This window comes from Suricata suricatta, chromosome 17, assembly GCF_006229205.1.
Source record: "Suricata suricatta isolate VVHF042 chromosome 17, meerkat_22Aug2017_6uvM2_HiC, whole genome shotgun sequence".
In the NCBI taxonomy this organism is placed as follows: Eukaryota; Metazoa; Chordata; class Mammalia; order Carnivora; family Herpestidae; genus Suricata; species Suricata suricatta.
The window spans coordinates 12,312,090-12,333,135 of record NC_043716.1 but is presented as its reverse complement, the minus strand read 5'-3'; the positions used below and the strand labels follow the sequence as shown (position 1 = coordinate 12,333,135).

At 40.1% G+C, this 21,046-nt stretch overlaps 1 protein-coding gene across 3 annotated transcripts in view; it reads left to right on the top strand.

Annotated features, from left to right (window-relative positions):
- Positions 1-20,781, top strand: part of ASPA (aspartoacylase) — a 24,064-nt gene extending 3,283 nt beyond the window's left edge. The window contains exons 2-9 of one of the 3 annotated variants that reach the window (XM_029927794.1): positions 809-846; positions 2,830-3,091; positions 6,865-7,060; positions 8,971-9,064; positions 12,313-12,420; positions 14,930-15,039; positions 19,228-19,453; positions 20,027-20,781. In XM_029927794.1, coding sequence (XP_029783654.1) covers positions 2,856-3,091; positions 6,865-7,060; positions 8,971-9,064; positions 12,313-12,420; positions 14,930-15,039; positions 19,228-19,425 — 942 coding nt within the window. In that variant the 5' untranslated portion in view covers positions 809-846; positions 2,830-2,855 and the 3' untranslated portion in view covers positions 19,426-19,453; positions 20,027-20,781. Of the gene's footprint in view, positions 1-808; positions 847-2,829; positions 3,092-6,864; positions 7,061-8,970; positions 9,065-12,312; positions 12,421-14,929; positions 15,040-19,227 lie in introns of all 3 variants that reach the window. The other 2 variants (XM_029927792.1, XM_029927795.1) reach the window with 2 other exon arrangements.
- The last annotated feature ends 265 nt before the right edge of the window (positions 20,782-21,046 follow it).

Below are 21,046 nucleotides of genomic sequence, written 5' to 3'. Positions count from 1 at the left end.
AAAGGAAAGGGGTTTAAATGCTTGCTATGGTGATGTGGAAACTACAGCCCTTTGACGAGTCCTTGAAACCAGCAGAGTGACCTCCCTCTGGGAGCTCAGCTGCCTCAATGAGGACACTTTGCTGCGGGCAAAAGGGAACCTTGCCTTAACATGATCCCACCCTTGAGGATCCTGTAAGTCTACTTCCTTCATCTCAACTCCCCCAAGATATATGCTAGCAATCCTACTCCAAACTTATGGCTCCCTGATAGAATCTGAAGCTTCATGACTGAGATTTTACTAAACGGTAACAAATGGTGTTTCGCTAGCAACAGCTAGCCCCTCAAGGTCCTGGAAACTTTGCTTCCGAAATTACTTAGAGACTTACTCTCTATCCCTGAGCTCCTCCCAACCTGAAGATAAATAATGAGTTACCTGTCACTACCCCAAGTGCAGCTCTTTCTGCCCACGGGTCCTGTCCCTGTGCTTTAATACAATCATGTTTTTGCACCAAAATTCTTTTTTTGCACCAAAATTCTTGTCTTCAAGAATTCTTTCTTGGCTATCAGCTCTGGACCCCCCATCACCCCAAAACTTCCATCAGTAGTGATAACTAGAAAGGGTTCTACTTTATACACTCTCAGTTCTCTGAACACTCCAGAAAGAATTCGACTAATGAAAATTTGTGGGTTTTGTAAGGCTCAAAAATTTAGTGTGCTTTGGGAAACAGGGAGTTAAAAATCTTTCGGAAGTTAACTTGGTATAAGAGTATGAAAAGCCTCTGTTGCTCTAGTTCTAAGGAAATGCTCTCTTTTTTTTTCTAATAAAGCTTTCCACAGAAGACAAACTCTGTACACAATAAACAAGGTAAGTATAGGACAGAATTACTGCAATTCACTAGCTCACAAAAAAGTTTTTCGTTTTGACATGTAAGGGAAACTTAATTTCTGAATCTTAAATGTGCTTCAGAGTGCTGATCTGTTAACATTCCATAAAACAAGCCTCGAAATGCAAGACATTTGTGCCAGCTACGAGTAAATAACCAAAGCAGCATTTCCAGAGAGACTAGGGCAAAGGACAGAACTAACCACAAATCAGCAGAAAAGAAACAAAACCAAATCGTGTTAATAATTCACCATAGTTATAGTTTTTAAGACCAAAGTAAACAATACAACCATCATTTGTTTACATTTACTTTTGTTTTGAGCATCTCTACATTAAAGTGTTCAGTGTACATTGATGTGGATAGAAAAATCAAAGGCTGTATGCATGGGCTTTTTCTCAGGTTAGAACAGTAATTTTAATGTGTAAATTTGGGTTTTATTATTTTGCTTTCTCTGTCTCTACATTATAATCTCCTAAAGGAAGAAAGGAAATATTATAAAATATTCACATTTTATATTTCAGCATGTGTTTTGTTTGTATGCTTGTTTGTTTCTGGAGCGCACTGCGGTAACTGTTTATGTAAATTCCAAAAGGGCAAAATGAGAAATTTGGGGAAGTCCAAAAATAACAGGAAGCACCCAGGTCAGTGAAAAACCCTGGGCTTAGAATTAGAAAACCTGGGTCCCAGGCCTGGTGTTCTCTGGTAGCTGAGGGACTTTCTTTTAGCACTACAATGGCAATGTCAATACCTAACCCACCCTATCTTATAATGTAAATATATGGATAAAGTGACATAATGTGGGAAATTTAATTATAAATTAAACTCTGCAGTTGTAAAGAATTGCTCTTGCTGTATCCCTATCAAACAATTCTGGCATTACTAGTACATAGTATTTCCAGAACTTGAACATATTTGTCTTTCTGGATGATCAAGCATGAAATCAAATCCGACTTGGTTCAGAGTCATTTCTCCAAAGGGATGTAATCATCTTAGTATTCTGAATAGTTTCCCCTAATAAGACGCCCCGCTTGAGTAACACATTCCAGTGAAGAGTCTGGGCTTCTATTAAATTAGGCTGTGTGTTATAATGAATTCATAATTTCGCTAGTATATATATAGCATGCCCCAAGACATTTTCAGGCATTACAAAGACTTGAAAAACTATTCACAGTTGCATTTCCTTTAACAGGAAGGCAAAACATGAGAAAGATGCCTAAAGAACTTGACACAGAATTACCGAAAACTTTATGAGAAGGAAATTAAAGCATATTTCAAAGTAGCTTTTTACGTCCTAGTGGTCATTTATTTGGTCCTGTGTCTCTACGAACAAGCATTCTGCAAGAAACGGTGGTGGGTCCACAGGAGGTCTCTTAGGGTCTATCTGCCTTTGGCTGTTTATGGAGGTGAGATTCAAATATCCTCAGATAATGAAAAGGCTCTGAACTCATTCCAGAGAAGAAATGTTTTGAATGTGAGTGGAAACATAAATAGCAAACCATAGCATGCATATGATGAGCCGCTTCTTTACTTTTTGTAGATTTTTTAAAATTTTTTTATATTTTTGAGGATTAGAAAAGTAACATTTTTTCTATTACAAACAGTCATGGGAGCACCATTAGGTGACATTCGCTCTAGCTAAAAGGAAAATAGAATTTTTGTATCAGTATGAGATGCTAATTTATTATTGCATTTCGATCTACTGGCCATGTGAGGGAGTAAGAAGTTAAACAGCTGTATCTAGTTCATCTCTGCATATTTTAATCCAAATATGGTAAAGGGCAGGACTAATGAAGGGAGTGTCCCTATAATAAACAGGGCTCAGAACTTGTAGCAGAATATTAAATTATACTCCGCTCAAGAGAACTCTGCACTTTGCACTTTGGTTAAAGTATTACTTAGATTTAAATCCTTAAACTTTTCTTAAGAAATTACGTTTTATTTGATCTCCTCTTTTCTATTTGCAGAAATCAGATAAAACTACTTGACAAAAATGACTTCTTGTCATGTTACTGAAGATCCTATAAAAAAGGTTGCTATCTTTGGAGGAACTCATGGGAATGAGTTAACAGGAGTCTTTCTAGTTAAGCACTGGCTGGAGAATGGCACTGAGATTCAGAGAACGGGGCTGGAGGTAAAACCATTTATTACCAACCCAAGAGCAGTGACGAAGTGTACCAGATATATTGACTGTGACCTGAATCGAGTTTTTGACCCTGAAAATCTTGGGTAAGACCACATTTTGTGTTGGAGCATGTGAGCGTGTGTGTGTGTGTGTGCGAGAGAGAAAACATGTACATGTAACACATGATATACGTATCTGTATGTAGAGTCACTGTTGTGAATAAGATCACTTTCACTTTTAATCATACTCCGCTATGAATTACTCAATTACCTAAACTTGGCCTTCACATGCTCTTTTATAAACTTTTTAAAGTATCAGACTGTTCTCAACTGATTTTCTTTTTAAATGCATTCTGTATAGACTGAGACAATAACAATGGTTTTTATTTTTAAATCATATCTTTAAAGAAACTGATTTGATAGTCTTGTAGTAGTGTTTGGTCTCTATGTTTGCATATTTGTTAGCTTCCTAGGTGGTTCACTACGATGTTTTTAAACAACTGTGTTTATGGTAGTATATAAAGTTCTAGTCAAGAAAATTGTAATATTTCAATTAACATTTGTTTAATGAAAAAGTGAATAAATGCCCAACATCAAAAACAACCAGACCACCTTGTGAAATGGGAAGTAGAGGTACTGGCTTCAGCGCTGGATCCCTGAGAGATAAAGACACTTCACCTGCATATTCTGAATTTAAATTGCAGTTGGTTCATAATTCAATGAACAATTACTACTATAACATATGTAATAGTAACACTCTGGGTATTACAATATAATACATAATATTAAAAATGTTAATTATTTTTGCCTTTGTTTACATTGTTATAGCTCCTAGTATAGATATATAGGCCTCTTAATGTTTGCTTTTCACCACTTTCTTGCTTTTCTTTGCCTAAAAATATTAAACACCTACTTTTCATGGGGCACTGTGCCAGGTACGGTGGGAGTACTATGAACAGAATGGTTTCTCTCTGCCACGAGTTGGAAGACTAAAGGAAGAACTCACACAGTACCCAATGCTCATGTACTCATTTTCTAATAAAAGCTAACAAGTCTAATCTCACAACAGATCAAATACAGTTACTAACTTTAGTGCAAATATGCCTCACTTTATGAAATAGATGTTTCCTAGGGAGAATTACACATTGTAGTCATATTTTGTGTATCAGATCATATTTATACTAGCATACGTTATAATTTCAGGAATGCTTTATCTTCATGACTGAGGTTATGTTGATACAATTAAGATTTTATCTGTTCACCTAGGGGCGCCTGTGTGGCTCAGTTGGTTAAGCTTCTGACTTCAGCTCAGGTGATGATCTTGTGGTTCGTGGGTTCAAGCCCTGCGTCGGGCTCTGTGCTGACAGCTTAGAGCCTGGAGTCTGCCTCAGATTCTGTGCCTCCTCTCTCTGCCCCTCCACAGCTCATACTCTGTCTTTCTCTCTCTCTCTCAAAAATAAATAAAACATAAAAAAAAATTTATTCACCTAAAATATCTATTCACCTAAAATAGCTTTTAACTAACTCTTGTATTATAAGAATTTGTTGAAGAATGATGCTTTTCATTGGCATGTTAACTTCTCAAATAACTCTGAAATAGACTAGAGTGAGTTTTATTATGACCTCCAATAGTATTCATTGTTAGTGAGAGCAGTCTTTTAAATTAAATTCACTTTCTACTTCTTATACTTTAACACTATTCAGAAGCTAGACAGTTCTCTCAGGGTAGTTATGGAAACATATAAAATAGATAGTTAATTACCTTCTGCTATCTTCCCCCTTCCAAATTTGCTCCTTTTTCTATCTTCCCTATCTCAGTGAGGTCCCCATTACCCATCAAATCCTCTATGGAAATTAACTTAGAACCTTCCCTGCTCCTCAAGCCTCATGTCTACCAAGTCACTAAATCTTCCCATTTATTCAAGCATTGAATATTTTGTAATCCAATATTCATCTCCATTTTTACTACCTTATTTAACTGCATCTATGGGCAGAGTAGCCTCCTAAAGAATCTTTCTGCATCTAGCTTTACTCTAATCCTTCCTGCCATTGACTCTAGGTATTATAGCAGCCAAAGGGATCATTCTGACAGGCAAATCTTATCTTGTCCTTCCCCACTTGAAAATTCTTCAAAAATCTATCTGGCATAAATTTAAGTAACTTAGTGTTTTAGGATCTTGCCCATGCTTATTCTTTCTGCTTTATCCCTCGGGACTCTTCCTATGAGACCTGGACCACAGGTGTGAGAACTCAAAGTGTCCATTATCTTTCTAGACTTCAAGCCTTGGCTCTGAGCAACTAGATGGCTAATGATGCCATTACCAACATGGGGGAGAATTAGAAGCAAATCACTTGGGTGTAGAGGAACCTCACTGAGTTGTTTTATGCATTAACTTCTAAATGTTTATTTATTTTGAGAGAGAAACAGAGCATGCAAGCAGGGGAGGGGCAGAGAGAGGGAGAGACAGAATCCCAAGCAGGCTCCAGGCTGTCAGCACCAAGCCCGATGCAGGGCTCTGTCTCATGAACTGTGAAATCAGGACCTGAGCCAAAATCAGGGATCTGACACTTAACCAACGGAGCTACCCAAAAGTCCCCATGAATTAACTTTTAAATGCATGCCTATCCGTTAGGAAGCATGTTTGGTTGCATATAATAAAAACCTGAAAACAGTGGCTTAAGTAAAGCTTTCTTTTTCACAAATAAGTCTGGAGGTTGGCAGTCCAGGGCTGGTTGAGTGGTTCAATCATAACCTAAGTGCCACAGGTCCCTTCTGTCTTCCCACTGCACAGCCCTTAGTGTACAGCTTTTGTCCTCACAGTTGTGCTAAACAAATGGCTGCTCCACCTTATTATTGCATTTTAGGCAGGAATTACCCAGGTTCAAACTGTAGGTCCCTTGAAGACACAGCAAAAGTAGTCAGGAAACAGAAATAGATGGAATTATAGAGAAGTGGTTGAGTTAAACCATTGTTTAATAAGAAGAACAAACAAATTGTCATCATGCACAGTAAAAAAGAGCATATCCTAAAGAGGGAGGGAAAGTGGAGACTCATTTGAGAATTCCATAAAAACCTCATCCCAGAAAAAAATATGTATGCATGTGCCTGCAAAAATTTGCATTTTTGTAGTTTACAGACTTTGTAAAGCTTACTCTGGACCCCTATTGGTTCCTGGACCTCAATTAGAATCCCTAATTAGGTAACATGATCACCTAAGTTTGACTATTTTTGTGCACTAGAATCAGCTAGAGTACAAAACAAAAATTATGCATGTGTTTGATAGTCTGGCCCCATTAAATGGCCCAGTGCACATAACTATTTAAGAACAAAACACTGGGGCGCCTGAGGGGCTCAGTCGGTTAAGCATCTGACTTCCGCTCCAGTCATGATCTCACAGTTTGTGAGTCCAAGCCTGCATCGGGCTCTGTGCTGACAGCTCAGGGCCTGGAGCCTGCTTGCGATTCTGTGTCTCCCTCTCTCTCTGACCCTCCCTGACTTGGGCTCTGCCTGTCTCTGTGTCTCAAAAATAAATAAACATAAAAAAAATTTTTTTTAAACCCCTACTGATTAAACTGATGAATGCATTTTTTTTTAATGTTGAAGTCAAATAGTAAATTCCATTTGAAATGTCCTTCCTGGGATCAGCCACATGAATGAACTATTGTTTGTGAGCATGCCAGTGCACCATTACATAAAATCTAATAGAGAAAAAAGAAGGAATTTTTTGTTTATGAAATTTTGAAATAAGTTTCCACTTCCCTTTTTTCATATTAAAGGTTTGGCAACTGTTTCCTTATACACTGTGTTCTTATTGTTTAATGTTTAATGTTATCTTAACCACGGATGTTGTTAATCTTTTTCTTTCTGCTAAGAACAGAAAAAAAATGTCAAAGGATTTGCCATATGAAGTGAAAAGGGCTCAAGAAATCAATCATTTATTTGGTCCAAAAGACAATGAAGATCCCTACGACATTATTTTTGACCTTCACAACACTACTTCTAACATGGGGTGCACTCTTATTCTTGAAGATTCCAGGAATGACTTTTTAATTCAGATGTTTCATTATATTAAGGTAATGTCAATGTTATTAATTAAAATTCTCTTTTAAAATATTTACTTATTTTGGGGAGAGTGCAAGCAGGGGAGGGACAGAAAGCGGGGGACAGAGGATCTGAAGTGGGCTCTGCGCGGACAGGCTGACAGCAGTGAGCCCAATGTGGGGCTCAAACTTATGAACCACAAGATCATGACCTGAGCCAAAGTCAGATGCTCAACCAGCTGAGCCAGCCAGGTGCCCCGGTGTTATCAATTATAAGTTAGAATGGTACCTGTACTTTTAGGTCAGTTATAGATGTAAAACAACCCTGAAAGCATTAGAAGAGGGGGTCCAAGAGAGACAAAGGAGTGGGAGGAGCCCCAGAATAGAGGCGGTGTTGACAGGCAGGAGAAAAGTTGAAGAAATGCGTAAAATAAAAAATACAGTGAATAAAATAAAACAATTGTGGATTCTTGTATCTAAAAAATTATAACTCATTTATCCAGACAGTCACCAAACCATAAGCTATTTGGTAAAATCAATACCAACACTTAAAACGGCGTGGTTGGCGTAGCTCAATGCTAGTTTTAGGAAGCTTGACAAATAGTCATTTAATATAACCAAAGATTGGTGATAAAGAGAGTGGCTCTTTTTAGTCCTGCCCTTGTCTCCATCTGATTAAAATACCCCAACACATGTCTGTTGTTTCAGTATTTGTAGAGCTAATCATTTTAAGCCTCAAAAACTTACAAGATGAAAAATTCAGCAATCTGGTGCTGACAGCTAGAGGAAAACTGCTAGAAAGTAACAACCAAGCAAAAACACAAATAATGAACTATCTATTTACTTCTGTAAAATGGCTACTCTTCCTTCCAGAGGGCCAGTACGCTTTAGTGGAAGGACTTTGACCCATGTAGCCAGAAGCTGGGCGTATATCCTCGCTTTCCTATTCACTAAGCTTGGATAAGATGCTCCACTCCCAAAACATTGCTTTCCTTGTATAAAATTGCCATAATAACAACACTTACCCATAGGACCGTTAAAAACCTTAAATGAGATAAAGCATTTAGCCTTATACCTAGCAGACAGTAAAGGTTAATTCTTATTTTCGTTTCCCTTGAGTTTTTTACAATAACTAGAAAGTAGTTGTGGTGGGAGATCATAATGAAGCTATTCTTTTTGCTCGTTGAAAGGAGAGTTGAATGCTCTGGTTACCAGGCATAGAAGCAGCAGGCTGACAATGTTCTCAAAATCCAGAGGACTTGGGGCGCCTGGGTGGCTCAGTCGGTTAAGCGTCCAGCTTCCGGCTTCGGCTCAGGTCATGATCTTACCGTTCATGGGTTTGAGCCCCGCATCAGGCTCTGTGCTGACAGCTCAGACCCTGGAGCCTGCTTCGGATTTTGTGTCTCCCTCTCTCTCTGACTCTCCCCTGCTCATGCTGTCTCTCTCTGTCTTTAAAAAATAAATAAAAAATGTTTAAAAAATTAAAAAAATTTTTTTAAAAATCCAGAGGCCTTATCTTGAATGCTCATTCAAATAAGTGGAGGTGGAGGGAGGGGTCACCTAACGTTTGTACAGACCTGGACCATAAGGCAAACAGAAATCTTTATGAGACCAATACTAAGCTAAATAGCAAGTGTAAACAGTGGTGAAAACAAAAATAGCCAAATCCCTAGAGGGGGAAAATTCATTTCATATTTTTTTATCATGGTTCTGGAGAATTGTTTAAGTACCTTTTGGCCAGAATTCAATTTTATATGTAATTCATTGATGTGTTTTCAAAGCTATAATAATAACACCGAATTTTAGAGTGTTTCATAAAGTTGTCTTACTTACCTTAGTGGATGTAGTCAAGCGTATTGAAGGCATTAATGACCCTCTAGTGGCAAAGAGAACAAAGCATATGGTCTTTACATAATAAGTAAGGTGTTTTAAATTCTTTTCAGACTTCTTTGGCTCCGGTACCCTGCTACGTTTATCTTATTGAGCATCCTTCCCTCAAATATGCAACCACTCGTTCTATAGCCAAGTATCCTGTTGGTAAGTCATATTTCCCATTGTCACAACTGCACAAAATATGTCCTGGATGGAACTCTGAGAAAATTATTTCTTGAAGAATTTTTATAGCTACCTTGCTTATCATTATGACTTACAACTGTCAAGTAAGAAGCAAACTAACTGACTCCAGGCAGGCTCTACTGTATCAAATGTCCTCAATTTCATTGAGCAGCTTTCTGCATTCCGGGAGAGAAAGAGTGAACTGACAGAGCTTGAATCTTTTATAATGCACGGTAAACACGCCTGCCCCTGTGCCTAGAAAGAGATCATCTCTGTCTTCCAAGACTGTTCACTATAAAACTATTCTTGAAAAATAATCTGGAACCAAGGCAGTCAGTGTCTTGCTGGCAAAACATATGAAACACAAAAGACCATAAAACTCCTCTCCCAGCATTTCTCTTAGTTCCTGCTTTGTAGTCACGTCTCCTAAGAGTTGTGCGCTATCTATCCGCTCACTTGCTTGCCCTGTCAGTTACTGGGCCCTGGATTCATCTTTACCTTCTGGCAACTTCCAACATGGAGGCTTGCACACTCAGACAGACAGTCTCTTTTTTTTCTACATTCCACTCTCTTTCCTGAATGACCTGCTAGCATAATTGTTTGCACACTCTACTATAATCATTAAAATTGCTGTCACAACTTAAAATCATTTCTTGTTAGATCTAAGATGGTTTTAACCAAGAGTAATTCAATTTCAAAACAAGTTGTCAAACAATATCAGCAAATTTAAAGTTATCTTGGTTATTTAATTGTTGATAATTTTGGTGCATATTCAGGGATCAGTTGGAGCAAGCTAAATATCTAAGTATAGGTAATTATTTGAAATTAACCAAATGCTTCACAATAGAGATCCTGTTTCTCTGGGAACCGTAAATAAAGCAAAAGATTTCCACGCTTTGAAAAAGCATTCTTGGTCTATAATATTTGTGGGGAAATGCTGCTCTTAGCTAGAACAAATATCTACCAATATATTTAGCCCTTTTTAGGGCCAAAACTTTCAAGCATTTCAATATGAGAGAATACTAAGGTCATCATAAATAATTAGACATGCTGCATGTTCTCCTGCCAACTTCGCTAATTTGGAGTATTTTTATACCATCCACTCACTGGGGGGGGAAAACACTTAACATGAGAGAGAAACTGTCTTCAGCTCAACATTTCACAATACATCTATAACTGTCGTCTGATAGACATTTGCTTTAGCTTCTACTAGCCTCCAAAAGGACCACCTTTGTATTCTATTATGAAGGTAGCTGAAAGATGGCAGCAGCATTCTAAGTAAACTTTCTTTATTGTGGAAAGAAGCTGTCTTCTGCAGCCAGCCTTATGATTATTCACAGAAGCTTCTTCATTTTCTGTCTCTGTTTCTCTGTGTCTACCTCTTTCTCATGTGTGCGTGCATACACATACGCACGCACGCACACATGCATACACACGTACACAGACATGGAAGAAAATACTCTAGACAGAATCTTCTCCTAACTTTCCCAGATTGACTAATGCCTCATTTGAGACTCAGAAGATTTAAGTTTATGACCACTACTTCTTCAGCTCCACTTGGGACTATGCCACGGCTATTTCCTAAAAACTTAAACATTGTTCTTTGATACACAATCTTGTGTCAAGGGTAATTGTTGGTTTAGAAAATATGGCCACCCTATTACCTTCCACTCACAATCAGAAAGGAAAAAATCCTTCAATAACTGTTCTTCTGGATCAAACACCTTCTCCCTATCAATCATCTCCGCTCTCCTGGTAGGACTGCCCACATCACACCTTCCATCTCCCCCCAAAACAAGAATGTGTAGAATATTTTTCACTGCAGGAAGCTCAAATGGCTTAAACGATAAAATAGATTTATTATTTTACAAAATAGTCCAACAATATCCTGAGGGGCCAGGTTCTTCTTTTCTTTCTAGTATACCACCTTTAGTGTTCTTTTAGCAGCCCCAATGGCCACAAGATGTCCACAATAGTTTTAAGCAGCATATGCCAACAATACAATATCTAATGGGTAAAAGAAATGTCTTCAGAACTCCCGTGCAGACCTCTGTTATAACCACTTGTTCAGAACTGGATAGCATGTGCATTCTTAAATCAGTCACTAGGATAAAGGGAGTACTATGAAAGGCTTAAATTATTCCACATTTATACTTGAGCTGGAGAAAAGTTTGCTTACCTGGAAGACTGGCTCTCCAACCAAAATCAGGACTCTGTCAGCATGGAGGAAGTGGAATGGCTTTTGGATGGGGAACCAACGTCTTCTGCAACACACAGATAGACCTATCCTTGCACATGTCTTCACACATCTGTACAAATCATTTACACACAAAATGCATACCTTCACCACAATTACCACATACTTAAATATATTTCCAAATGTATATACAAAAAAGCTAACCACAACAAATAAAAAAATAAAGATCAAATACAGAATGATTTTGTGAATCAAGAGATAAGAGAAGTGGGTAAAAATAGAATGGGTGACAAAGAATGTATATGAATGCATATAAATTGGTTGGAAAGGAATGAATGATATTATTTTTAGTAAATGGGGGATACCTGTATGGGAGACTGGAGCAGGAGGGAGGTAACTACATATTTGGTTTAGAGAAAAGGTGTTTTGTAGGTGTGAGGTGTTTGTATTGGGGTGAGAAGAAATGAACACAAATTTATTCCAGGGAAAACTAAAACTGTTGCACTATCCTGTCGGGATTAGTTGTTATGTTTAGGGCAAGAATGTTGCTCTAGGGTCACCTAGGGTCATGTTGACTTACATCCAAGGCACCAAATTTCTGTGACTTAAATAGATGTCTTTCCTCCTGTCAAAACTAAATGTTAAGTTTCTGACAGTTTCCCTTTGTGGCCACCAATTATTTTGTCAGTGTAAATGTGTCTACCCCTTTTACTATACTGTAATTTTTAGATATTTTGACAATATTGAAGGAAATTTAAAGAAAGAATCACCCCAAGATCTTACTACTCTAATATAATTTTTCATATTTTTTCATGTTCTCTCCCAGTCTTTACTCACTGTGTTTATAATGTGTAAATGTAAATGTTTTGCTTTTATGTTTTGCCTAACATTGTCTCAGATATTTTCCATGATGCTACATGGTCTACCTTTTTAATCATTTTAATGATAGGATTCTGGATCTTGATATATGAAAGCACTTAATTGTTTAATATAATATTTATGTAAGTGTGACTATCCCCCGTTCTGTACCAAGGTGTAGAAGTTGGTCCCCAGCCTCAAGGGGTTCTGAGAGCAGATATTTTGGATCAAATGAGAAAAATGATCAAACATGCTCTTGATTTTATACATAATTTCAATGAAGGTAAGTAGGAGGCAGGAATTGTTTCCTTGTCAGTGCGTGTGGATGTGTGTGTTTGGGTAAATAGATCAGAAAAGGGAGATGAAGTGAACACACATAGGGACATAACCACTAAACACTGACCCAGCAATCATCGGAGTTGCCATGCTCAGGGTATTAGATGTTTTCAAGCATGTTATTCACTTCAGCCATTCCTCAATAACCAAAGCAGACATGTAAGCAAAGCAGCTACCAAATAAAGCTCCCCAAATAAAAATCCTCATTTTCCTGCTAATCTGCACCATAAACAGCAAAGAAATACTAGGAAATACAAATGTCCAATAAGTTGATGAAAAGATGCCCAGTATTACTACTAATCAGAGAAATGTAAATTAAAGTGAGAAATGATTTTCTCCCATTAGACCAGGCAAAAACTAAAATCTGGTAATATTAAGTGATGGTAAGAGTGTAGGAAAAGAGGATGCTCTCATTCCCTGCTGGTATAAATTGGTAAGGACACCTTCGAGAATAATTTTTATAGCATCCACTCTTTAAAACGCACAAATCCTATGACCCAGCAAGTCCATATCTCAGAGACATGCAAGCAGGGGCGCACCCAAGGTGTCATCGCAAGGATGGTTAGCAGCATCCTTGTAACAGCAAGACAATAGAAATGACCCGAATATCAATCCATTGGTGAATAATTAAATAAACTAATGTGGAAAGATTGTCAAGTACACTGTTAATTACAGAAAGCAAGCTGCAAACCACAACACGCAGCCCGTCCATCTGCCTCAGGAGAGTAATAACGAACACCTGCTGGAATACACATACAGATATATGCTAATACACAGGAAGAGTTCTAGAAGGAAACACACCAATCTGATAACAGCAGTTACTGGGGAGAGGAGCAAAAAACAGGTTAATTTTGCTTTAGTTGTTTTCAAGATGAATGATGTATTCGTGCATTATTTGTGTAATTAAAAAATAATTAAATGGGGCTGGTGGCAGGATGATAATATGGAACTCTACTATCTATTCATTTATTTGATAAATAAACCTAAAACTGCAGCAAAAAAATAGTCTATTAATTATTAAAAAAATAAACGTACTTTAAAATTTTAAACTAAAGTATAATTAAAATGAAAGAAAGCTGAAACTAATATAACACTCTGTTAACTATACTGGAATTAAAACTTAAAACCTTAATAAAATTTGTAAAAGTTTTACAAATTCCTAAAAAAGAGAGAGAAAGAGAAAGAAACGGACATCCTAGGTAAATAATTACTCCAGCAGGCTGAATTGAAATTGTTGAGGAGTAGATTGTAAAAATGCCCACAAATCCTTCCCTTCTCTGTGTCCATGTTCTTACAACGTGATGTTTTAGATCCTTCCTGTAAGAAATGGAGTTTATTTCCCTGCCTTCTGATTTGGCTTGGCCACATTGCTTGTTTTGTGCCGCAGAAGAAACTCAAAAAGGACTTGCACCCTGGGGCTTGCTCTCCCGCTCCTCCTAGGAACCCTGGCCTGCCAGTACGTGGATCAGCCTAGCCTAATGGGAGGTTAGGAGAACTCAGACACCCCAGCTCCAGCCGCCAGCCCGGCAAATGCCAGACATGAGAGTAAGACCATCTTAGATCATCCAGCCTCCCGCTAACCTGCCAGCTCACCACAAATCCATGAGCAAGCCAGTCAGAAATCAGAAAGCCAGCCTGCACCAGGGGAACTGCCCAAACATCCCACAGAATCATGAGCTAACCTGGAAGTGGTTGCTTCACACCACTGAGTTCTGGGGTTGTGCGTTAAGCAGCAAAGGCTAACCGATACAGAAGCGATCACCAGATATCCACATTCCAACCCTGGCTGCACTTTCTGCTCTCAGGGCAAAGGAAGAGTTTCCTTCGAGTTGCAACCATAGCACCCTAAGGATCCTATCTTGTTCCTCCGGTTTACTCAGAGCTGCCTGGTGTACATGTAACCTGCTCCTTTTACAAGTTTCTGGTCATCGGGTTGTTTAATGTGGCCCCATCTTTGGAAGTCAGACCCCACTGTTAGCAGGCTGCGTGCATCCTTCACGATACTTAGTTAAGAGAAGGCGCACCCTGCCGAAGCCACCTAACCTGCCGGAAGTCCTCCTGAAGGTGTGCAGCCATGGCATGTCGGAGCTGGGGGGGCCCTCTGAGATAAGGTCAAAACCTTCGTCTGGCAAGTAGAGAAGGTGAGCCTCCAGAAGTTCAGCATCTTGCTCAAGATTACACGACTAGACTAAAGCCCAGGTGTCCTGACTCCCAGCCTATGCTGGCTTTTCAAGTTCGCTTTCTACCCCTACCCGTCAGTGTGCTTGTGGACCGCGTCCCAATAGGAATAATTTAAGAATCTCTTTCAGCTGCATGTGGCTTATCCTTAACTAAAATGGGATGTTCTCCCTGTAACTGTCTTCATTTTTCGGTTGTTGTTGTTCTTCTCTTAAAGCGTCAACTTCCTTTTGTTTAAGAGATTTTTTTAGTCACTATTCGTATTGTTTTCACCATAGGAAAAGAATTCCCCGCCTGTGCTATTGAAGTCTATAAAGTAATGGAGAAAGTTGATTATCCCAGGAATGAAAATGGAGATATTGCTGCTATTATCCACCCTAATCTACAGGTAACATTTGCTGTTACTTTAAAATATTCAAGATAATGATGCCCCACCTTCAATTTGAACTTTACAATTCATAAGCCAGTTTACACATTAGCTCGCTTACCTGAATTAGCGCTGTAGGTGAGGATTCAGACCTTCATTCAGTAAAAGTTATTGAGTCTACCCTGTGCTGGCTCTGGGGGCGCCTCAGCGAGCACGGCCCATAGCCTCATGGTACGCGCACACATACCAAACCCCAAACTGTGCTCTAGAAACCAACGTGACCAGATGCTCTGGAAGAATCATGAAGTGGGGAGGAAGAAGGCCTCTCAGGGAAGGTGAAGTTCCTGCTCAAGTGCAAAGGGCAGGAGTTATTGTATCTATTTTAACCCAAGAAAACAGAGGCTCACACAGACTTCTAGTTATGGAATGATTAAGTCACAGGGTAAAAGGCACAGCCTAGGGAATACAGTCAGTGGTATTATTTGTAACTGCACTTGTGGTGAGCATAGCATTAGGTATAAGCTTGTCAAATCACTGTGCGTACACCTGAAACTAACGTAACATTGTGTATCAACTATACTCAAAAAAATTGGGGGACGGGGACTCCTGGAGGGCTCAGTCGGTTGAGCGTCCGACTTCAGCTCAGGTCACGATCTCACGGTTCATGGGTTTGAGCCTCACATCCGGCTCTGTGCCGACCGCTAGCTCAGAGCCTGGAGCCTGCTTCGGATTCTGTCTCTTTCTCTCTCTGCCCCTCCCCTGTTCACACGCTGTCTCTCAAAAATAAATAAATATTTTAAAAAAATTTTTTTAATTTTAAACAAAATGTAGATCTTCCCCTGTAGTGTTACACCTATCAATGGCACATCCCAAACTAATGTTCTTTGATGTTGACCACATTGCTGCCACCTCCCTGTGATCACCGCTGTATAAGTTAGAGCAAAACACTCCAAACCTCTTTGTTTGCGGTGTTTTCTGTCACTATTCCCTGACTCTCCTCCAAGCCCCAGTATCTCCTCCTTGTCTGGTTTGATCAATAATGACATAGTTAAGGGGTAAGAAAAAGCTCTTGGCAGAATATAGGAGGTTTAAATCTAGAAAAGGCAAAGGTAGAAGCAAGGAGAAGCAAAGATTCCAAAAAGCTTAAATATTCATTCCAATTGTGAGTACCCTCTGCACCCTCAGACATCAGAGATGGAAGAGACTTGGCAGATTATGTAGTGTGGGGCTTTCACTCTGGCCACACGTTGCCTAGGGAGCCTTTGAAAGACAACGCCAGGATCCCACTTTGAGACAGTCCGATCTCACTGGCCTGGGTAATCGGAGTGAAGCCACTGATCCAGTTCAGACTCCTATTTAATGACCCTAATAATAATCATCCAGACCTACAACTTAACAAAATAGCCTGCCCAATAATACGGACAAGTGGAGCACACCCTGCTTTATGCCTTAGTGGGATCCGGTGGAAACCAGAAGAAGGAGCTTTAGGCGACGCGCTAAAGGAAAGAAATATAAAGATTGAGGGAGAGGGGAAAGCACTACAGGTAACAAAAATAGCAAGGACAAGAAACAGAGGCCAAGGTGATGACGTCATACCCGGCTACAACACAGGATTTTTTTTAAGATTTGTGTTCCTCAAGAATCCTTGTCTTGGACCCTATTTCCCAGTGCGAGTCACCGAGAATGGAATCCACAAACACAAGTGGAGTTGGTTATTAGGTGTTTATTTTAGTTCCGCCGAACGGCCCCTTCCCAGTAGGTGTAGCTCCTCGGAGAAGCGTCCCGCTGAGCAGAAGCTCAGGGTGTATGTGGGTCAGAGTAAGCAATCACCGCCTTACAGCATTTGATGGTATCGCAGGGCAGTGACTAGGTGACTTTCACCTGTTGACTTTGCCTTTTCCAGGTGGGGTTGTTTTAGCAGACTCTTAAGAAACAGGTTTATCGAGTTACAGTCCTAGGGTTACCAGAATGGAAGTGGGCGAGTGTAAACAATGGTTGGTAATTTAGGGTCTAACACCTTGAAGAGCACAAACATCATCCTGGTGAAGCAGAGGAGTGAGATTAACGATCAGTAACAGGGTTTGTGGTAGGTCTTGAAAGGAAGGATAGTATTGATTTGATGGCTCAGTGTTTACAAGGAGTGAATGATTCACAATAAATATATTTGAGGGGCACCTGGGTGGCTCAGTCAGTTAGGAATACAACTTTGGCTCAGGTCATGATCTCACAGTTCATGGGTTTGAGCTCTGCATCATGCTCTGTGCTGACAGCTCAAAGCCTGGAGTCTGCTTCAGATTCTGTGTTGTCCTCTCTCTCTGCCCTCCCGCACTCGTGCTCTGTCTGTTTCTCAAAAATAAATAAACTTAACAATGTTTTAAATAAATAAATATATTTGAATGACTGCAAAGCCTATTCTGGGCCCTGAGGTTTAAGACAGACAAGATCCCTCCCAGAGCTTCCATACGAATCAGGGGAGACAGACCATGAATAAGTAAACAATACATAAACCAGATCATTTCAAATTGTAATGACTACTATAAAAGAAATAAACAGAATAATAGAGGCTAACAGAGGGTTCCTGTTAGATGGAATGGTCTGAAAGAGCCAGCTCTCAGATGATGGATTGAAGCTGGAGCCTGGATGTTGAGAACTCAGCCTCGTGGAAAACAAGCCTAGAGGCCGTGAGGCTAGAACAAACCTGGAGGGTTTGAGGAACAGGAAGACCAGTGTCGGTGGGGGCAGGGAGTGAACACTGAGGATAGTTGCCCCTGGGGCAAGAGACACAGACAGACACCAGGTTTTATCCGAAGAGAGACAGTTCTTGGTCACGCATGCTCACTGGGATGATCTGGAGGATGTACCCCCAGGTGCCTGAAGCCTCTTACAGAAGCACTAAAGCAGCGCTTCTCAAACTCAGGCCACAGGAGGATCATCTGAGGGGCTTTTTAAAAAACCTTGAGTCCCAGGCCCCTTCCCCAGGGATTCTGACTTAATTCCTCAAGGTGCACACAGGAAATCAACTGGGTTTACCAGGTGCTTTCATGTGGCTCAGGTTTGGGTAGTTATATTATATAGATATAATATCTATAGATATAGATTCCATTTATATATTTTGAGAGAGAAAGAGCACAAGCAAGGGAGGGGCAGTGAGAGAAGGGGAGGGAGGATCTCAAGCAGGCTCTATGCTCTCAGTGCCGAGCCCGACGCCAGGCTGGAAGCCACAAACCGTAAGCTCCTGACCTGAGCTGAGATCAAGGCTGATGCTTAAACAACTGAGCCACCAGGTGCCCCGTACTCATCCATATTTTTTTAAATAGCCCGATCAATTATACCGTGCAGGCAGGGTTGCGAAAACTGCCGTAATGCAGAGCTTCCCAAACCTTAATGCTGTGCATGTGAATCTCTGGGGACTTGTTAACATGAAGGCAGGTCTGCAGCAGGGAATGAAATTGTTCTTTTCTAATAAATTCCCAGGTGCTGCTGGGAAATGTTAGAAATGCAGAATCTCAGGCCCCACCCCAGACGCTATAATCAGAATCTGCATTTTCACAAAACACAATCTGAAAACATATCGAAGTTTGGGAAGAACTGCTTTAGGGTTCCTGTGATGTGACAACACTGGTGTCTGAGGGCTCACAATTCGGATCAGACAACTCCGTTGTTATCATGGAACACATTCACCTTCTCTTAGACCCGCCCCAGCCCAGCCCAGCCCCACCTTCTCTCACAAGCCCCGGCAGAGTAGAGCCCCTTGGTGGGCAGGCACAAGGACTCATCTTTTACATCCCCAACAGTACAGTGTCTTGCACACTGAAGGCTCTTAAAGGACATTTCTTAAACTTTGCTGAACAGAATTTAACTTCAGCCAGCAAGAGGTAGACTATGCCCTTAGGGAGACATGCATTTAGTTTTGCCCTTTAAAATTCTCCATCTCTTTGGCAACATTCAGGGCAAACATGATATTGAAGTAAAGTCTAATTACATGTATCAGGTATAAAAACAAAATGGGGAACTCTTAAAACCGCCGCCCAACTTAATGGTTCAGGCTCAGTTTAGCCAGATCCCTCATGTGCCTCCCAGCACGTCTGTGAAGTATCTCTTTTGTTAGACACTGCTGTAATTTATTGGTTGTCTAGAGCCTGACATAAAGCTTTCAAAGTGGGGAAAAAACCTAAATGTAACTTATGTATTTTAATTGTTTCCTGAGAGGATCAAGACTGGAAACCGCTGCACCCTGGGGATCCTGTGTTTCTAACTCTTGATGGGAAGATTATCCCGTTGGGCGGAGGCAGTACCGTGTACCCAGTGTTCGTAAACGAGGCCGCGTACTATGAAAAGAAAGAAGCTTTTGCAAAGACAACCAAACTAACACTCAGCGCAAGAAGTATTCGCTCCTCTTCACATTAGGAACCACTTCTAGCCCACCTGTTACACGGTATCTTGAAAAACCCTACTGCTTTGTAAGCTCTCGAAGGGCAAGACTGTGCCTTCTTCACCTTCATATCCCTAGCACCTAGTCCAGTGCCTTATATACTGTGGGCATTCAGGCAAATTTTCTGAATGAATGAATGAATTAATGAGTATCTTTTCAAAGTATCCTACTGGACTCGTAGCTTATTCAAAGAAGTGCATTTCTTATTTCTGTATAGCTTTTTATATATTATACTTTGATAGTTTAACATTCTTAATAAAGAGGCTTTAAATTCAAATTTCAAAACTGAAATGGATACCATATTTTAAAAGTCATTAACTTGAGCATAGAATTAAATGTGTTTTCAGCATAAATGCTACTAGAAACTAATGATGCAGACTTGTGATTTTTAAATTTTTCATATTTGAACTAATGATAATATATTAAGCATCCCATCTGTAACTTTAGCAATAGTTGTGATATCCATAGGAGATTTGTAACTGCTCTTTTGAAGATGAAATGTGAACAAGAGTGAGGGCTGATTATAAAGGTGACATTAGGAATAAATCAAGGACCTCACTGGTTCTTTGCCTGCAGACGGACGGTCGCCCACACAGCATGGCTGCCCGACGGCTGCCCAATGTGGCCCCTTGTTCTGACCTCGGGGAGGGGGGCCTCTTCCAGACGTCTCACTCGGCCCTTAGGAAGCTAACATCCTTCCCAACTTGGGAAAACCTGGAAGAAGCATATTCCTTCCAACGGTTGCTTCTCATTCTGAAGGAACGCTCTTTGCCCTTCCTCCCCGCTGACACGTGAGGTCTTGGGCTCCTGCAGCAGAGGCGGTAAAGACAGAAATGGCAGGCGGCAGTACACACTAATGCGACCCAAAACCACGTCTCTGGTTCACAGATGCATCCTTTCGAGAAAGTGCCCGTGATCTAAGTGCCCACACCCCTCCCCAGCCACGATTCTTCTCCTCAAGGTCTTTGGGCTGAAACCTTGCCTCCCTCTCCCTCCAGCCGCTGCAGGGGCCTCCCTGCCTCCCCTCTTAGGCCCCAGTGACCAAGTATGGAGCATTTCTATCCTATGATTTGGACCCCAAGGAGCCCATGTTTATGGTTACAAATGTATGTACCAAAATCATACTACTGTTATCTGAGACAAAGATGTATGTAAATATCTCCTTTTCCAGGAGAACCCCAGTAAGCTAATGTCATTTTCATATTCAGTGTTTGATAAAGCACAAATAAACTTGATAAAGCACAAATAAACTGTTTCTAAACTTTTCAGCACCAATATTTTTGTACTTTGCCAAAATGATTTTTATTGGAATAAACTCTCTTCCTTCTGAATTCTGTAGTGAAAGTTCACTTTATCAATCTCCCTTCTTCCACTGTGAACGTTCCTTCATGTTTTATGTCCGTGTTGTTTTTCTGGGTCAGATTTTTCCAGATGTAAATTTTGGCAAGAGTCCTTTATTCTTCTATCAGTTACCTATAAAATTTACAACGTAAAGTCTCATTTTTTCTGGCTCAATGTTTACAGTATTCAGAGTTTCTACTTTCAGTTACAGACTCGGTTTTTGCATTTGTAAAATGGGGGTGATCATAATAGTGT